This window comes from Meleagris gallopavo, chromosome 31 (assembly GCF_905368555.1).
Source record: "Meleagris gallopavo chromosome 31, MGAL_WU_HG_1.1, whole genome shotgun sequence".
NCBI lineage: Eukaryota > Metazoa > Chordata > Aves > Galliformes > Phasianidae > Meleagris > Meleagris gallopavo.
In genome coordinates, this window is record NC_139434.1 from 2,663,382 (window position 1) to 2,682,688 (window position 19,307).

The 19,307-nt window shown below is 50.0% G+C and overlaps 1 protein-coding gene across 1 annotated transcript; it reads left to right on the forward strand.

Annotated features, from left to right (window-relative positions):
- Positions 1-14,104: 14,104 nt before the first annotated feature.
- On the forward strand, positions 14,105-17,388 carry HOXC11 (homeobox C11). Its single transcript, XM_085212155.1, has 2 exons — positions 14,105-14,833; positions 16,193-17,388. Exons 1-2 carry the CDS (start codon positions 14,164-14,166, stop codon positions 16,423-16,425), a joined length of 903 nt encoding a protein of 300 aa, XP_085068281.1. The 5' UTR covers positions 14,105-14,163; the 3' UTR covers positions 16,426-17,388.
- Positions 17,389-19,307: the final 1,919 nt, after the last annotated feature.

Here is a 19,307-nt window from a genome sequence, read left to right on the forward strand (position 1 = left end):
TATTGCCAGCGAGCGGATAGAACAAATTGTTGCTTCGCCATAAAATCGGTATTATTTCGGGGCTGGTTTCTTTTATTCGGGAGCGTATTTCATGGCTCCGGCTTTAAAACGAGTTCGTTAGCGAGGGGAGAAAACCTCCGTCTCTTTAATTGCGGGGAATATTTCTGCCGTTAATGACAAAGACAGAGGTGGTATTTCACAACCGCTGCAAAATCGTAGGAAATATTAATGCGGGCGGCTCGATTTTAGGGAATTATTCATGCTTCGGTGCTTCCAGCGCAGAGCCAATATAGGAGAGATAATGGGAAAACTGGGAATACAAAAAAAAAGGCATTTCCCCCCCCCATCGCCACCCGCCCTGAGCGGGAGATGCGTTCGTGCCACCTTTGTGATGGAGAAAAGTGCCGTTCCTTTGAACTCCGCTTTACGCGGAACCTCCGCGCGGCGCTCAGGATGGGACCCGGCTCCAACGAAGGCCGAGTTCATTCCAAAGCCATTCAAAAGCGGATTTCAGCTCAGTTTCATCACAACCGACACCGAAAATTCACTGCAGAGGTTCCCGAAGCTTTTTTCTCCCCCTCTCCTCACTTCCTCACAATCTTCCCATTTTTTTCTTTTCCTGACCCAAACCGGTGTTTTTTAAACCCAAACCCGGGGTGGACCAAGGGCTGGTTTAACAGAGGGCAAAACAACCGAAGAAATCAGGAGCGGAGGAGAACGCAGCCCCACTGCGGGGTTCAGCGCTCGTTTTGGAGGGGAGAGACCCGAGAATGCCTTGTTTTTAAATATCTTCTTATTTTATTACTTAGATATATATATTGGTGCTGTAATTCAGCGAGGAAAAGGGGAAGAAAGAAATGAAAAGGAGAAAAAAAAAAGAAAAGGGAAAAAAAAGATGGAAAGAAGAAGAAAAAGGGGAGGAAAAAAAATTAAAAAGGTGAAATAGAAATGATACAAACTAAAAGGAGAAGTGCGGCCCATAGAGCGCAGAGCTGCAGTTGGGTGCACGTAGGTGCCATGGGGGAGAGGGGGGGTTGTTTTGCGGGCGGGGGGGGGCAGAATGGAGCTGCACAAAGAGCTGAGTGGGGCTGGGGGGGGTTTCTGGCTGGGGGAGCCTCTCCTAGATGGGAATTGCTATAGGGCCGGGCCGTGGGGAAGAGGGGAAAATAGGGTGGGGATCCGGCCCTGCACGGCCGTGTCCGTGCGTGGAAATGTCTCGCATTCCCCTTCAATTCCACCCCCCCACACACCCCCAAACCAGAGACAAAAGCACCTCCTCGCAGCCGCCGTGTACAGAGTATGACAGCAATTAACGAGAAATCTAATCATTCCCATTAAGGCGAGAAGAATGGCCGGACTTCTCCCTCTCGGTCTGCGTGTGGCTGAGGCTCCGTCCTTCGCTAATTCCGTGCTACGTTAATTAACTGTTGGCTTTTCTCCCCCGTGCCATTCCGGGGCTCTTTGCAGACCCTTTAATCCGGAATGCTTCGGTTTGATTCCGAGAGCGGGTTCATAAATATCCAATAAACACAGAGTGGGAATAATTAGCGGCGTTTATCAGCATATGGCCCACCCACCCCACTCTGAAACCTTCCAGACCCCCGCGAGAGGAAAACGAAGTACGAGGCGAGTAATTAGTTTCAAGCAAATCATTTCGAATGGAAACTTATAGGTAAAACCTAATGAAGTGCAGAGGCGGTGGGGGGGGGAGGCTTTATTTTATTGCTTGGTAGGTAGCAAGTAGACACAGCGATATTTCACTGCTGAGAGAATAAATTAATTAATATATCTGTAGCTCGCAACTCCAATGGCTCCACGGATGACTGCATTTAAAGGAGATATATGTATGCAGTCTCATCGGTGTTGTTAACAAGAGAGATAATAAAGATGAAAAGGGGAAGAAAGATAAAAATAAAATAATAATAGTAATAATAATAATAATAATAATAGGAAGAAGAAGAAAAAGTAGAAGAAGAAGAAGAAAAAGAAAAAGATCAGCGCTTCCACGCTCTGAATTGCGCGGATTTTTTTTCATCCGAACCCTCATTTGTTAAAATATTTAATTTTTATTTATTTATTTGTTTGTTTGTTCGTCGCAATCAGGCCTCATTAAGCGCTTTGATTTTCCTGTCGCTCACGTTAGAAATCAACATGAGCCTTCCTCCCTCACCCCCCTTTTCCTTCCACCCCCCCCAATAAATCTCCTCCTAACCGCTATTCCCTCCGGATCCCCGGGCTCTCCCTTTCCTTTCTCCTCACTCCTTATGAAAATACATTTTTCTCTCCCCCCCCTTCAAAAAAATATATATATATATATTTTTTTTTGAAAAATAGACCCTTTCTCTTCTCCTGTCCGTCTGGAGATTTCAATGCGCTTTTTTCATCTTTTTCCTTTTTTTTTTTCCTCCTTTCTCTCTGTATTTTTGTGGTACCGACAAAGCGCCGACTCTTCACATCTCAGCCCGAATAAATCGCGTTGAGCTGCAATACGAGACAACGAGCCCCAAATCCTCCTTCCCATCTACCTGCCATCTTTATCGCTATTTTAAAGAGGGTTTGAGCTTTAATTTCAGACTCGGGTCAGCAAAACACCGCCACGGAGAACACATAAACCATCGGGATATCTCATTATAGAAACCTCTGCCAAAATGTATTCAGATCCAGGTTCGCCCCTCCAACCCTCGATGGGGGGAGAAGCGACGATCGTTGCGGAGAGTGTGGAAATTCATTTCGTTTTTACGGCGATCCGGGAAAGACTTAAGAGGTGATGCGAGACTTTGACAAGGGAGAAAGTATTTAAGAAATTAGGGATGGAAAAGTAGGGTTGGAGAGCCGAAGTGGCAGCGAGGAATGCCGAGCAGCCTTCGGGTCTTGTAAAATAGTGGGGGGGGGGGGGAGGGGGAAATAAAAGGAAAAAGAAAAGGCCGTATGGATTACCTCAAATCGAAATATCTTGAGGTAGAAGTAATAGAAAACGGGATATTTTTCATAGGCGGATTTTGTTGGTGGAAATGAACCCCGCGGGGTTTTGCGGGGATCTGAGGGGTCTGAGGGAAGGGGAGGGGGGGGACACACGTCCTGTGCATGGAACCCCTCATCACAGCACCGCTCCGGGTTTGAGGTTGGGGGAATGAGAGGGGGGGCAGAGAACGGAGCAGCTCAGCGCACCCAACGGGACGCGGAAAAGCCGAATTTGGGCTCTGATTTTTGAGTTTTCCCCCTTTATTTTGGTGGTTGTTGGGGATGCGGAGAGCTCAGGGCTTTCCCGTCGTGTTCCCCCCCCCCCCCCCCATCGCTCCTTACACCTCATTCACCCCCCCGACCCCCCCCTTCCCAATTCCACCTCTCAACCAGAGCCCCAACACTGACTTTATGGCTATTTAAACCCACCGTCTTCATCTGTAATTGTGGGTGAAGAGTATTTATTGCTCCGGTGGATAACCAGATATATAATTATCTCTTTATAGAGAGACGCTGAAATAAAGCATCTGTGTCCCCCCCCCACCCCACCCCCTCACCCCCAGCCGGCCGCACACAAAGGCGGAGGAATACGGACAAAGTTACACATCTGCACCGCCGCTCCATTTCCATTTTTCCTTCCTCCCCCCCCCCCCCCCAATGCTTTCACCAAAGACTGAGGATCGTCTCTTCCAACTTCAACCCAACCAAATCGAACCGATTTCTTTCTCTTTCTTTTTTCTGTCTTTCTTTCTTTTTTTTTCCCCCCCCTTTTTTTCGGGGAGAAAGAAAATCCCCATCTGTGAAGAGGAGCCGCTCTGATCGCCTCGGTTCTGCGCTGGGCTTTTTTGGGAGAGAAAAGAAAGGGATTTGGGGATGTTCGTGATGAATAGAGGGAGTTGGGGGCAAAAGGGAGAGGGGATGGGGGGCACTGGGGGGGTGAAAGGGAGACGGGAATGTCCGAGAGATGGCAATGGGGGTTGATTGGCTTTGGGGCAGCAGAGGAAATTTGGCTTCACGTTTATCCCTGTGGCAGATCGAATCCCAGGGGGCTGCGGGACAGGAGGAGCCAAACCAGGCCTTTTTGGTATTATTTTTCATGGTCTTTTTAAAATTGTGCTTTTAAATTATTTTCCTTTCCTTTTCCCTTTTCCCTTTCCCTTTTCCCCCTTTTCCCTTTTCCCCTTTCCCCTTTCCCCTTTCCTTTCCTTTCCTTTCCTTTCCTTTCCTTTCCTTTCCTTTCCTTTCCTTTCCTTTCCTTTCCTTTCCTTTCCTTTCCTTTCCTTTCCTTTCCTTTCCTTTCCTTTCCTTTCCTTTCCTTTCCTTTCCTTTCCTTCCTTCCCTTCCTTCCCTTCCCTTCCCTTCCCTTCCCTTCCCTTCCCTTCCCTTCCCTTCCCTTCCCTTCCCTTCCCTTCCCTTCCCTTCCCTTCCCTTCCCTTCCCTTCCCTTCCCTTCCCTTCCCTTCCCTTCCCTTCCCTTCCCTTCCCTTCCCTTCCCTTCCCTTCCCTTCCCTTCCCTTCCCTTCCCTTCCATTCCCCAATTTCCATTTCATTCCCTTCCATTTCATTTCCTTCCCCTTCCTCTCAATTCCCTCATTTTCCCTCCCCTTTCCTTCTCCCTTCCTCAATTTCTTCCCTTTCTCTCCTTTCTCCGCACCCGCGGAGCGCTGCGGATCTCGGATCCTCGGACGGGAGGAGCCGTCGGGGCCGCCCGTCTGTCTGTGTGGGCGGGGGCGGCCCCGCAAAGTGAAGGTCAAAGTGAAGGCTCCGGCCGCCCCTCCGCGCCGCTCTGCCGCAACGCCACGGCCGCCTCAACGCTGCTCTTCACGTCGGACGACCCCCCCCCCCACCCCCCATCCCAAAGCCGCCTTTTCCCCTCCATATCCATCACTGCTTTGGGGGAGCGGGGGGGGGCAGAGAGGTGAGAAAAATATGTGTGCGTGTATAGGGGGGTTGTTTGAGCCCTTTTCGCCCCCGATCCTGATCCTTCCCCTCCTTTTCCCCCCCTTTTTGGACTTCAAACACTGCCCACCTCCCTCCCCCCCCCCCCCACCTCCCTTTCTGCTTTTCCTCCTTCTTTCTTCCCCCCCCACCCCCCCTCCCACCCCCCCACCCCCCCGCCTTTTCCCAGCAAGATGCAAACGCGTCTGCCGTGGAGGAAATTAAACGTCATAAAGAAAAGCCCAATTAAGGTTTAATGTCTGAACATGACCATTTCCTCCAGAAAACAATGAAGTTCGCTCGGTAAGGAGAGAGGGGCAGAAAGAAAAGGGGGGGGGGGGGGGGGGGGTGAGAGCGAAATTCTTGCCTCAAAGAGAGGAAAAATGGGCATAGATCACAGAAATCATTGAATATAAGGGTGGGGGGGGGGGGGGGGGTTGTTTGAACGGGTGTATCTAGGAGGTATTTGGGGATTTTGTTCTGGGAAAAAAAAAAAAAAGGTTTAACGTGAATTAAAGAATTGGGGTTTGCGACGCTGGTGCGATTTGATATTTAAAATGTTAAGAAAAAGTGGGTCCGGAGTTTGGGGAGGAAGGGGTTAATGAGAAATAGGGAGAACCCCGATATGGGGGGGATAGGGGTGCGGGGGGGGGGGTAAATCCCTGCAGCAAAGCGGGCGGCTCTTCTCTGTGCCCCTTCATCCCCTCCTTCCACCCCAAGGCTCCAGAAAAAAATAAAATTCAATACAAATTTGGTGGAGGTGGGGTGGGGGTGGGGGGTTGGGGGGTTAAAAATAATGATCGAAAAATAGGAGAAAGAGACCCAAAGCGCCCGAAATCTCCCAAAGCCAAAACCATCGCTGTCGGACCGTGGGAAAACGGCGAAAAGGACAAAGATCGGCCGGAGGGGGTAAGGGGGACTGGGGAGGAGGGCGAGGGGGGGGAAAGCAGGTTTGGGTTCAGGGTACTGCTGACCCACATCCCACCCCCGGGACACAAAAAGGAGGCTGAGAAAACTGCGATAATTGCGGGATTTCTGCTTTCATTCTCTCTTCTCCATCAGGGAGAGGAATAGAGAGGGCGAAGCAAAATCCGCCCCTCACCCCATTTGGAATCCCCTCACCCCGGTAATGTGAGGGGGTCCCGCGTCCCAAAAACCCCGCGAGGAGGTGGGAGGAGGTGTGAGTTTGTGTGTAAGTGTGTAAATGTGCGTGTGTGAGTGTGTAAGTGTGTGTGTGTGTTGGTGGTGTCCGCTCTTTGTCTGCTCTCTCGGGGAGAAAACAGAGAAGGAGCGTCGCGCTGGGAATGTCTGGGGGGCGAAAATATGGGGGAATTATGGTGGGTTTTGGGGGGGAGGGGGGTCAGACTGGCAGCTCCACATCGATATTTATCGCGAGTGAGGGTCGGGAGGTGGTTGAGGCAAAATGTGCGATGGGGAATGGAAATCCTTAGAAATATTCGGATGGAACACATCTATGGGGGTGGAGAAAGGGCCGTGCGTGGATGTGAGGATGAATGGGGATTTCTGGACAGAGGGATTGGCGCTGATGCGGAATTTGGGTTTTGTGATTCATAGGAGAGGGAGATGGAAAAGGTATGAGAGGAAAATAGGATCCGGAGGATGGAAGGGAAGGAGGAAAGATTGGGGGTGGGGGAAGGAATGAGGGAAGGAATGAAGGGAAGAAAGATGGAGAAAGAAAAAGAGGAAGAGAGGAAGAGAGAGAGATAGAGAGACAAAGAAAGAAAGAAAGAAAGAAAGAAAGAAAGAAAGAAAGAAAGAAAGAAAGAAAGAAAGGAAGGAAAGAAAGAAAGAGAGGAAGGAAGGAAGGAAGGAAGGAAGGAAGGAAGGAAGGAAGGAAGGAAGGAAGGAAGGAAGGAAGGAAGGAAGGAAGGAAGGAAGGAAGGAAGGAAGGAAGGAAGGAAGGAAAGGAAGGAAAAACAGCGTTTTATGGAAGGATAAGAGGAAGGAAATTGAGAGAATGACGAATTTCAGCTCTCAGTGCGGGGTGTATTTTAAAGCCCAAACCCTAAAAGAAATGGGAACCGCATGAATTTCTCCCTGTATTTATTTCAGCCTCAGCGAAACCCTCCGACCCCAAACGACGGAGAAACGCAAGGAGGATTTCTGTCTGATGCTGCACGGGACCGCGTGGAGCCGCAAATCCATTCCTGGGAGGGGGGGCTGGGAGGGGGGGAGGTGTTTGCCCCCATCCCTTCTCTTCTCCAACTCCAACCAAGAGATGGAAATGCCGTTGCACGCGTGGGTGTAAAGGGACGCGTGTGCACGGGGAGGGCGGTGCGTGGGGTATCCCTGCAAGGAGGTGGGTGAGGATGAGAGTTTTCCATCCCTTCACCTTCCTCCCGTCCGCCGGCAGTGTCTGTTTTCCCAACCCCAACTCCGGATCCACCCGAGAAGCAGCAAAAAGATTTCGCTTCGTTTCATTCCGTGCAACGCGGGTGGTGTGAAGGCAAAAAAAAAACCGGCGCCGCAAATGGGGACGGACGGAGCCGGTCCCCAAAAAAGGAGCTGAGATTCGCTCGATGGGCTTTCGGGGGAAACTCAATTATGTGTATCTATATAAATAATAATAAAAAAGGAGGGGGATGCGGGAGCCAAGGTATTAAAGAGGAAAGGAACTGACTTCCTGAGTGCTTGAGGATTAATACCGCTCCTGCAAACGTGTGTGTGGTTTTAATAGGGCTGCGAGGATTAACCGCCCACCTTCCACTCCGAGTGCCGCTCGAAAAGAGCATTTCAGGGTTATTTTGCTAATATTCGGGCTGCCCGGCTGAAAGCACATTTTCCCTGCCACCATTTCCGACTTTTTCGCACGGTTTCGCACGTTTTGGTGTCACTGTTTAAGTTATCGAGTCTGGCGAATAAAGGGATTTTCTTTTTTTTTGTTTGTTTTGTTTTGTTTTAAGGAAGGTTTGGGTGTGTTTTATCTCTTTCCTTTTGTGCTTCAATGAGGGATTGGAGAGGTTTGGAGATGGGGTTAAGAGAGAGAGGGCTGTGGGTTTGAAATAGGTGCCGCTTAATGAATTCCTCCGGGTTTCCCGTCTCTCTGGGCTGCATTTCGCAGCGGCTCCGGGATTTCCACACATTGGAAGTTCGACCCCCCCCCCCCCCCCCCCCCCCCACACACACACACCCAAAACGCCAAAGAAGAAAAAGGAAAATAGAGAAGTAAATAGATGAGGACACACATCCCACCCTGGCATCTTTTTTTTTATCCCGGCATCGCCTGGGCAGATGAGAAAAGAAAAAGGAACGGGAAACCCGAAGGTCGCATCAACGAAGAGCAGTGCCTCCAAGGGGCTTCCGCAGCCCGGCGGTGCTTCTATGGGGCTGATGAAGCCCAGCAATGGGTTGATGGAGCCGAATGGTGGATCTATAGGGCTGGCAGAGCCCAGTGGTGGCTCTATGGGGCTGACAGAAGTGTATCTATGGGGCCGTTGCAGCCCAGCTCCACTCAACGCCTCCTCGCAGCGCTTCCACCCGCCGCACATTCCCCGTCTGCGGTTGGGAAGCATAGTTTATCTGCTTTTATCTTGATTAAATCCACATGATTTTGAACTTGCAGCTCAGGTCTAGAGAGATCTAAGCCATTTTCTCTCCCCCATTCTCCCCCCCCCCCCCTTTGAATTGTTCGCAGCTTATATAGTTTTCTTTAGCAAGTCTGGCTTACGTCCAATTAAATCTCTCTGCCATTTGGGGACAATAATCTTTCCCAAGCGCTTCCCACTTGTAGCTATTGTGTCTCCCTCTAGATTTCTCGTACACAGATCGGTGTCTATAAGCTGTTTACTGGTCTGGGCTTCCTCTCTTTCCGTCTCCCTCTCCTATTTTTTTCCTCTCTCTCTTTTTTTTTTTCTTTCTTTCTTTCTTTTTTTTTTTTTTTTTTTTTTTTGAAGTCCATCCGAGGAAGACATCGTAGTACCGGCGTGGAAGGGAGGGAAAAAACCACCCCGAGAACATCTGATAGGCCCGAGTCATTAAGCAGCAGAAGTTGGAGCCTGTTTAGCAAAAGCAAAGCACGTCCCTGCGCAGCTGCTGGAGCTGCTTCTGCCCCAGAAATGCTTTCTTTGCGCTCAACGCAGCGCTTCTGCAGCCCCGAGCACAGTTTAGCAGCGCTGATTTGGGAAAAATTCTATTTCTGGGGCTTTTTTGGGGCCCCTTTTCCCCACAAATCTTATGCACAGAGATCATCTGTCTGAGATAAGGGGGCTTCGGGGTCTAAGTAACGCTCCAGGTATACGGAGGGCACCGTGAGCAGCAATGAGCGAGGTGGGAAGTCGGGTTGGTATCACGTCTACCCTCGTCCTGTTCGATTTTTAGGTTTTTTTTCTCTTTGTTTTTCATCATTTTCCCTTTGGTGACAGCAGTCCCCGCACTGTACGGCTTCGGACAAAGGCTCCTTTATGGCAATGCTCGCTACAAAAGTTTCTGAGCAAAGTGGGGAGGCTGCTAACAAACGTACAGCGCGTCCGGATAATTACAGCTGTGAGGGGAGGGGGGGGAGGAGGGAAGAAAAAAAAATAGATTTCCTCTCCCCAGCGAGAAGGGGGGGGGGGGGGGGGGAAGGGAGAGGATAGAGAGCGATGATTTATTGAGAAAAGTTCAAGTCCAGGATTAACCCAAACCAAAATATAACTTCAGATGTTTGCCCAGATCAACCAAAGGCGACTTTCACAACTCTGGGGTTTTCATTTGGGGACAAACCGCTGCGGTGTTTTCGGCCCCGAAGTGCCAATTTCGCATTGAAATGAGTCCATTTCATCCCCGACCTCTACACAAAACGCTGCTCGACGTGTTCTGTTCGCACTGCATTGGGCAAACGAGGGCTCACTCCGGAGCGGGGGGATGTGGGGGATGCTGGGGGGCGGGGGGGGGATTGGGTTGGATTGGATTTTTTGTTTTTTAACTGTTTGCACAGAAGTGAGAAGTGATGTTCGTGTGAAGGAGTCCGGTGTGACGCCTGAAGAGTCCGTGGATGGATGGGATCGGGGCTGGAAGGAAATACAGGGGGAATATAGAGAGAAATGTAGGGGGAAAAAAGAGAGGAAGCTGGAGGGGAATAGAGGAGAAATAGAGAGGAAAATAGAGGGGAGATAGAGGGTGAATAGAGGGGTATAGAGGAGGACTACAGAGGAGATAGAGGGGAAATAGAGGGGGAACGTAGGAGAAAATAGAGGGAAATAGAGGGGGAATGGAGGGGAAAATACGAGGAGAATGTAGGAGAAATATAGGGGGAATATAGGGGGGGAAAGAGGGGAAAATGTAGGGGAATGTATGGGAAAATACAGAGGGAATGCAGGGGAAAAATTAGGGGAAATACAAAAGGAAATATAGTGGAAAATAGAAGGAGAATATAGGGGAAAATCTAGGGGGAAATCTAGGGGAAAATGTAAGGGAAAATATCGAGGACCCCCCATCAGACAGCAGAACTTCGCCCCGTGTCCGCAGTCGCCCCAAAGCCACCTCCCGCCGCAGACCTTCCCACCCCCACCTCAAGTTCCTTTGGGTCATTTTGCGCCCCTCCAACCCCCCCTCCAGGATCTCCCACCCTGCTTTCCTCAACCCTCCCCCGTTTCATTTCAAACCCCCCCCCCTCCCCCCCCCCCGCGCTGTCACCTCTCGCACCGCTCGGAAACGGAGCGGCTTCGAATGGTAAAAGGGGCCCGAAATGTTTCGGGTGCCAAACCCGGCTCTGCTTCCCCGTCACTCCCGACCAGGAGGAATGCGAACCGTCGGCCCCTCATCCCGTTTTATGGTGGTCACTTTGGTGGTCAAATTCAAGTGCTGTGACTCCACAGCTGCCTCCTCGGGGCTCCCCTCGCAGGAAGCCAACAAATCCCAGACTTTAAGCCGGGTTTAAGCCGCAAAAACGACACCGGGGCTCCATTCGGATGCGTTTACCTACGGGTGGCAATGAGAGATTTGCGCACCTCCAGGAGAAGCGGCTGTTCCCTTTTTTTTTTTTTTTTTTTTTTTTTTTTTTTTGGGCGGGGGGGGGGAAATTTTCTATGTGTGCTTTGTTTGAGGTTTGGCTCTGATCTTTTTATGTTTTTTTTTTTAATTTTTTTTCCCCTTTTTAAGTCGAAAAAAGCTCTCCTTCCTCCCCGCTTCATGCCCGCAGTTTGCCCATGCCGTACAATTCGGGGTGCGTGGAGAGAAAAATGGACATCAGAGAGGGATTCCCTTTTAGAATCGCGGTATGAGTTGGAATCAGGGTTTGGGGGGGGGGGAGGGAAGAGGGGGGAGATAATAATGACACCCATAAACAATAGCTTCACGTTATTAGTTTGTAGTTAGCATGAAAACCGGTCCATAAAAAGCCGAGCGAACAGATCGCTGACACTTTAATTAAAAGTTTTGCCCAAAACGACGTCCGAGCCATAAAATAGGGCAGATTACAAACCTGAAGGAAATCCATCTCGGCTGGCAGAGCTCTGCCCCTGTGTTCTTCGGCCAAACGCTGCGTTTGGGGAGGGAAAACACCGCTCTTTTCGGGCTTACGGACCCACGGATACGTGTGTCTGTCTCTGTCTCCTCACACAGACGTACGGGGAGATCCCCGACCTCTTCTAAAAGCGCTTTGATGAGAACGGCTCTTCCCTCCGCAGGAAACAGAAAGCCGGGGAGGGTGGGGAGCCGCAAATGAATGAAAAGAGATGGGAAGGAGCGCGGTGCTGCGCTGGGCGGGTGAGCAGAACTCAACCTGGAGAAGAGACACAATTTAGCAAGTAGAGCCGCCATGTTTCCCTGCCAGATTTCCCAATAAATGCGTAGAAATGCGACCACACCGCCCGAGCACCGCTGTGCTGCGAGCTCCGGTGGAATCCCCACCGCATTTCTGCTCAGGAGCCCTAAAACCGTCCCCTCCTCTGCGAGATACGCACCGGCTGCTCCTCTCCGTGAAAAGCACCTTTATTTATTCCTTTTTCCCCCCTCCTGAAGAATGGTTGGATATCTGGGCATTTATCGGAGCCCGCAGGATGTTTTCCCCCTTCCTCCCCCTCCCCAAACCCACCCCAATTTCTCTCCCTTTCTCCCACTCGGCCAAAGAGGAGCGGCGAACACCAGCGCGGGGGTTTTGCCATTGAAACACAACGACAACCAGGAGAGTAAAAGGAGCAGGGACTTGCCCAGGGGTTGGCAGCTGCAATAGGGACACCCGAGTGGGGCCGGGGCTCCTGAGGCTCTTTTTAGGGTGAAGGTTTGGTTTTGTCGGGGGGCGAAGCGAAAGCCCCTCCGCCGCCTCCTCCCCCCTCCCCTTTTTCCCCAAACACACGAGCACAAATCCCGGTTTTTCCCGGTGCCAACGCTGAGGTTGAGCGCTCCAGCGAGGGGCTGAGGTTCGCCTTTTCCCCCTCTTGCTGTTCGGATGGATTGCAACTCCATCTGACGGGATATTCGCGATCCATTGAACCACCATCACCATCAGCAGTTCGGTCCGAAGCGCTCCGCCCGGCACCGGCTGCATCCTGTGATGGGATTCGCTTCGGGTTTATGTGGGGACAACTCAGTTCTTATTTTTGCCTTTATCCTTCCTTCCACTGGCGGTGCTTTCCATATTCTTCCTTTTATTTCAAGGGATCGTTCCAGAAAAAAAAAAAATTATATATAGATATATAGAAATATTAATTAAAAATAAATCCCTACGGGTCATCCCGTACACGAAAGGGGAAAAACCGGAGGAGGATGCGCTGCTGTCTTTCTATCTAGAAGTGCGAGAAGCGGCTTCTGCTCCACAGCGAAATGCTGTGACCAACAATTCCCACCTCAGAGGTTCCCCATGCAGGTGAAAGCCCCATTGCAGCCCAATTGTTGCAACGGTTTTCTGCCGGGGAAGGCTTTGGGAAAGGAGAGCCGCTCCTCGCATCCCCGACTTCAGGTGCTGTGGGGCTGCGGGAGGGGTTCGGGCTTTCAGGTTGAGGTTTTGGGGGGGGATCTTTAATGCGTACGTATATATTTTGTAAGCAATTGTTGGCAAAAGTCGCGACATCGCAGCAGCAATCGGTGCTGGCTGTTTGTTTCGTGTGGAAACGCAGAAGGACGGAGGGAGAGGCGGCTCTCGGGGCACGGAGGGAAGACAAACGACTTTAATAAGGAGATCTTTTTTAATTCGGCTGGAGGAATAAACGAGGAGAGCGGTACTGAAAGCGCACGCATTGATTGACGATAAACAATTGCATTAAATATTCAATGCGCCACTCGGACGGAATAAATATTTAACCAAACATTCGAGGAGGTTTTCCAGTATTTACCAGACACCGACCCGATCCATTTGTCCTGCCCCTTCATCTACCACTAATTCGATATCAAAAGTCATTAAGGCCGGCCTGCTTTCTCCTCAAACTTTGCAACTTCGCGCACGGCCACCGCTTAAATGGTGTCGTGGCTCCCGGCCGTGCCAACGGGCGTGATGTATAGTTGGTGTGCACATAGAGATCAACATAATTAGCGTATGTTAGAAGCTTGTTAATTAGCACCAACCCCCCCGCACCCCCCTTCGAGCTCCCAGATAGATGGAGGTTTCCCCGTCGTTTCGCAGCGCAGCTGTACGGAGCGCTCACCCCTGCAGCAACCGGGGCCAAATGTTCCCAAACTTACTTACGTTTTTCCCAGTGATTATATTGATTTACCTAAAGTCTGTTCGGGAACACTTCTAAGAACGGGCTAGGATAGAAATAATCGTCATAATAAATTACAGTAATCACCGTAATTAAAATATTACAAAGGGCGAGGGGGAAAAAAAAAAAAAAACCACCACACAACCCAACCCGGTCCGAGCTCCTTAAGACCCTCCCTCTCCCCCCCTCCCTCCGCAGCCCCAATCGCCCCCACCCCATCTCCAAATCCCGCTGAAAGCAGAAAGCAGAATCCGAATGGGAAGGAGAGGAGGAAGGAGGAAAAAAAAAAAAAAAAAAGAAAGGCAACTTCACGGCCGCCCCTCGTAGTTCTGCTGTGAGCGCCCACGAGGGGTGTGCCTTCGGGAAAATGCATACAAATCTGCCATTGATTTTCATAATGTTTCTGCGGTGTTTGAAAACCAATCGTTTGAACCTCTGAGATCTTACCTAAGTGAACCACTCCTACGCATCTAAGTGCTCCAAACTGATATATGACAATATCTACTTTGGATCACGTGTTCCTCCGGAGCGACTAAGACGGATCGCGCGTCATCTCGCCTTCCCAAATTTTTTCCCCTCCGCACATCGGATCCAAAACATCTATCTATAGGAGCGAGAAAAGGAGAAAGATGTTTAACTCAGTGAATCTGGGCAACTTCTGCTCCCAGTCGCGTAAAGAGAGGAGCGCTGAGTTTGGAGAGCGGGCGGGTTGCGCTTCCAACCTCTACCTCCCCAGCTGTACCTATTACGTCCCCGAATTTTCAACTGTGTCATCTTTCCTGCCACAGGCCCCCTCTCGCCAAATCTCCTACCCGTACTCCACCAACCTCTCGCAGCCCGTGCGAGAGGTCTCCTATGGTCTAGACCCCTCCAGTAAATGGCACCATAGAAGCAATTACGCGTCGTGTTATTCCGCAGAAGATCTGATGCATAGAGAGTGCATCCCGCCTTCCACCATGACCGAAATGCTAATGAAAAACGAGAGCGCGTACAGCCACCACCACCCCAGCTCCAACCACCCGGCACCGACGGGATTCTACGGCGGCATGAACAAAAACACGGTCCTGCCCCAAGGCTTCGACCGCTTCTTCGAAAACGCGTATTGCGGGGCGGAAAACCCGACCGAAAGCTGCGGGCAGAAGGGAGAGGGCAAAGGGGAGACTGAGCCCCAAAGCCACGCGCTGTCATCCCGCGGAGAGACGGGGATGGACCCGGAAGACGAAGAGGAGAACACAACTCCCGGCTCTTCAGCCTCGTCCTCCTCTGTCAACAAGGAAGGAAGCAAAAGCAGCAATTCGAGTAGGTAGAGCAGTAAACGGAAAGGTTAAGGGACTAGCCCGTGTGTTTTGTCGGTCAAATTTTATGTGGAGTTTTATAAGCATTCAAAGGATTTTATTATAACCTACAAAGCTCTTTCTTCCAACGAGAAGAATTTTTACGATGGGAAAAGCTCTTTGGAACAAAAAAAAAAAAAAAAAAAAAAAAAAAAAAAAAAAAAAAAAAAAAGGAAAAAAAAAAAGGAGATGTTAGGCAGCAGACACAGCATCTCAGAGTCTGTGAAATTTTAAAAGCACGCCGTCGTGACAAATATTAACTTTGATCATGAACTTACATGAGCATTTTAAAAGGATTTGGTCCCGGGTTGCGGAGGGTAAAAGGCAATTGGGCAGAACATTGCTCCGCTGCCTGCGCTCTCTTGTAGGCGCTGAGATGCATGCGGTGCGTGGCTTTTTTTTTTTTTTTTTTTTTTTAATATCTATGCCTTATTCTCATCTCTTTTTTTTTAATATAAATTAAAACTGTATGGTGAGTCTTTTCTCTCGGTGGGGGTGTGGTGCTGAAGGAGGGGGGGGCGGTGGGAGGGTGGCGGAGGGGGGGGTTGTTGTTGGAAAGCTGCGGAATCCGCGGAGCGTTTGCTTCAGACTTTCTGTTTAAAGCTTTTTCCCCCCGCAAGGCCGGAGCAGCGCCCGGCTTTGTCCGACCGACGTGCGCTGCTTTGCTCGGCTCCTCTCCCTGCATTCACCCTCATTTCCAGGCAGCTTTTAAAGCGCTCCATCCAGGCAACTTTGCAAGCCAGGGCTGAGAGTGGGGCTCTCTCTTTTTTTTTTTTTCTTTTTTTTTGGCACGGGGAAGGTTTGTTTTGTTTCCCTCTTTGCTTTCGTGAGCAGCAGAAAGTCCCCGTTTGCAGCTCAGATGCGAAGTTCTCTTTGACTTTGATTCCTTTTTGCGTGTGTGGCGAGGACTGGAGTTAATCAGAAACTTATGCGGAACATCATATCTAGTTCCTATAATTCCGACCTCGCTCATGCTGTTTCTATACAGATAACAGATTTGCAGCCAAGCGTGCGCTCTCTTTTTTTCCTCGCTTTCCCTGCACAGCTGCTCCTGCACCGCTGCCTTCAATCCCGGGCTGCTCTTTGTCAAAATAATCTCTCCGTACTCAAAACGCAGCTGCACGGGGGTCCTTTTCTGAGCTTCAAGCCCTTGCAGTGGCAAAAGCGATTGCAAAGACCCCGTGTCACCTCACCACCGAGCTGAGATCCCCCCTTAGTTAACCCCCCCCCCTCCCCCCGGCCCCCATCTATGCGGGCAGCTCGAAGGTGAGGCCGTGTGTTGCTTTTCCTCGGGATGTTTACGCTGCCTTCTGGTTCTTTTAAGGTGCTCCCCGAACGAGGAAGAAGAGGTGCCCCTATTCGAAATTCCAGATCAGAGAGCTGGAGAGAGAATTCTTCTTCAATGTCTATATAAACAAAGAAAAGAGGCTCCAGTTGTCTCGGATGCTGAATCTCACTGACCGACAGGTTAAAATCTGGTTTCAGAACAGAAGGATGAAAGAAAAAAAATTAAGCAGAGACCGCCTGCAGTATTTCTCTGGAAATCCCTTATTGTGAACATCTTTGTAATCCCCTCTGCTGGCGAAGCGTTTCGGGAAGGAACAGCGTGGCTTCGCCCTTTCAAGCCGACAAAGCAACCTCCAAGTTTGAGCCTTTTCGTTACTTACATTTCTATGTCTGGGACAGTTCAGAGTAACAAAAGGAGCGAAACCTTCTTTCATTTACCAAACCGCTCAAGGACTCGAATTCCACGAACATTTTATTTAACTCTTTTTTTTTTTTTTTTTTTTGGCCTCTTTTTGCCTGGACGAGATGGGATTCCTCCCTTCCCACACCCCTCCTCCCCCCTCCCCCTTCTTCTTCTTCTTCTTCCTTGATTTTTTTTTTTAATTATTATTATTATTATTATTATTATTATTCTGATGGCGATGATGATTGGCCGCCCCCGTCCCTCTGAATGCATCGCAGCGCTGGGCGGGTGTTGTTGTGACTTCACAACGCGGCTGTGCCATCCCCAAAAGCGGCCAAAATCTCCCTGTAGGATCACATCCCTTCGGCTGGGGTGAGTGTGAGCGTGAGCGTGAGTGCGAGTGTGAGTGCGAGTGTGAGTGCGAGTGTGAAGCACACAACGCGTGTGTCCCCGTGTGCCCATCGCACCCCCCGCTCCTCTGTGCCCTTCCTCCTCCTCCCCATGGCCAAGAGCCGAACCCTAATTTAAATCCCTGTCTGCCAGCAGAACGAAGATTCTCACGCACCCCCCCGCCCCCCCAAAGCACCCTTTGTATGTATATGAATATATATATGCATATATACACGGGACAGTGCCTGTGTGTGTATATATACATGTATTCTGTGAGGTTCATGTTGAGTGGGAGGTCTTGGGGGGGGGGTTTGAAACCAAACGAAAAGACGTTCGCGATAACCGAACTGCTTTGTAAATAAATTTCGTAGCTTTTTTTTTTTTTTCTTTTATTTCTTTTTCCCTTTTTTTTTTTTTTTTTCTTTGTCTGGAAATGGGAGACGAAGAACGACGAGAGAAAACAACAGGAAAAAAAAAAAAAAAAGAAAGAAAAATCCCGAAAAAAATCCCGAAAAAAATAATAAAAAAAAGATAATTCTTTGTGTATGTAAAAGTGAATCCCCGGAATCCTCTGTGAAATTCTGTGGCAAATAAAGACATCGCAAGCTGTTCTACATTATGATTTTATTTGACCATTTTATTAGAATTCCCCCCTTAAAAGCCTCTTTGCGGTCATTGCGGTGCGGGTTTTTCTTCTGTCGGGGTTTTAAATACCTGCGAACATCTCCGAAATCTCATCATCCATATTCATGGAGCTGCAATCTGCTCCGAGAGGAGCGGGATTCGTGGAGACCTCCGCCTCTGTACCCACGTTTTGCTGCGAGGTTTCGGCACCGAACCGCCGTGGATGGGTTTTCTCTCGGCCCTCAGTTCGGCTCCCGATGTCCTCCTTTATTTCCCTGCTTCAATTCTTTTTTTTTTCTTTTTTTTTCTTTTTCTTTTTTTGCCACAACAATCCCTCACGTTCTCTTTTTGTTCATTCCTTTTAATGAAACGAATGGCACCAAGGAGTTGCGTTTCCTAAAGGACACCGCGCCTTCTCTCTGCAGAGCGCAAATGCAAAGTCAAGTCCTTCGATTCCTGCTTAAGAAAACAAGTTCAATCCCATGCACGGGGGCATCACCGTCATTTTTTTTCTCCCCCCCCCCCCTCTGTTCTCACAATGACTTTTTTTTCCTTCCTGTCTCGCAGCCACACAACGTTTTCGAGGACAAAGAAGATGCGGCGCACGAGTTTGGGGTCAACGCTGCGGTTGGGAGCGTTGGTTTGGGGGTTTTGGGGGGGTCCAGCTCGATCTGAACGCTCTCCCCTCAATGTGGAGCGCTGGGATCGTGCATATGGACGAAGGGGAGAAGGAGGGGGGGGGGGGGGTTGGTAAAAAAAAAACTAGAAGAGGGGATGAAAAAAAAAAAAAGCCCAAAACCGGTAGCAAAGAAACAACGCATCGTATTCCCATCCATTGAGCGTGTTCCTGTAAAATTCTCATCCTCGCTTTTAAATACAGCCCTTGTGGAATGAAAGCGCTTTGGTGGTGTGTTCTGATTTTATTTGACAGCGGTTGAAGCTGGGGGGGGAAGTGTAAAGGGGGGGGGGGGGTGAAAACAAATGGAACCCACCGAAACGCGCCCCGTTCGCGCACACGCACAGCCGGAAGGGAGAAGGAATGGGAACCCAATTCGATTCTCGTGATAGAGCCGTTCCTCCGCCACGAGGGGATGTCGGTGGGGATGGTTCTCATTAACAGAGTGGGAAAGGGAGGGGGAAAAAGGAAAAAAAAAAAAAAAATGCGGTGGGGGGGTTGGCGGAGGGGGGGGGGGGGAGAGAGATGGCAAAGAGCCTCTTTATTTTCTCGTATTTATTTATTATTATTTTGGAAGAAGCAAATACTGCACGGGCTGAAAGGACGATTGTCCCCGTTTGGAAATGTCACTCCGAGGGTTTTCCTTTCTGATAAAATACGAGGAGGGATTCGGGATGAGGTGGGGAGGGAGGAAGAGGAGGGGGAGAGAAGGACCGGAGCCATCTTCTCGCACCGCTCACGGGGCCACCCCGCAGCACCTCGCTTTAATGAGTGTTTGCCAAAGCTTCCCAAGGTTAGGAAAACCAGAGAGAGGTGCAGTGAGGTGCACCTCGCGGGGTCAGAGCGGCAGTTAATGCTCCGTAACAGCAGCGGCTGTCCGGACAAAAGCGCCTCGTCTAGACATTGTAATAAAGGCTGCAGCACTAAACAGCTTAATTTTTCTTAATTACCCCGTCTGGCTAAAGGGAAAGACTTCCGCAGTAAATAGTAAACAAATAAGGGAGTCTTGCCCAGGGATTTTTTTTTCCTCTCCCTCCTTCTTGCCCCCCCCTCGCCCCC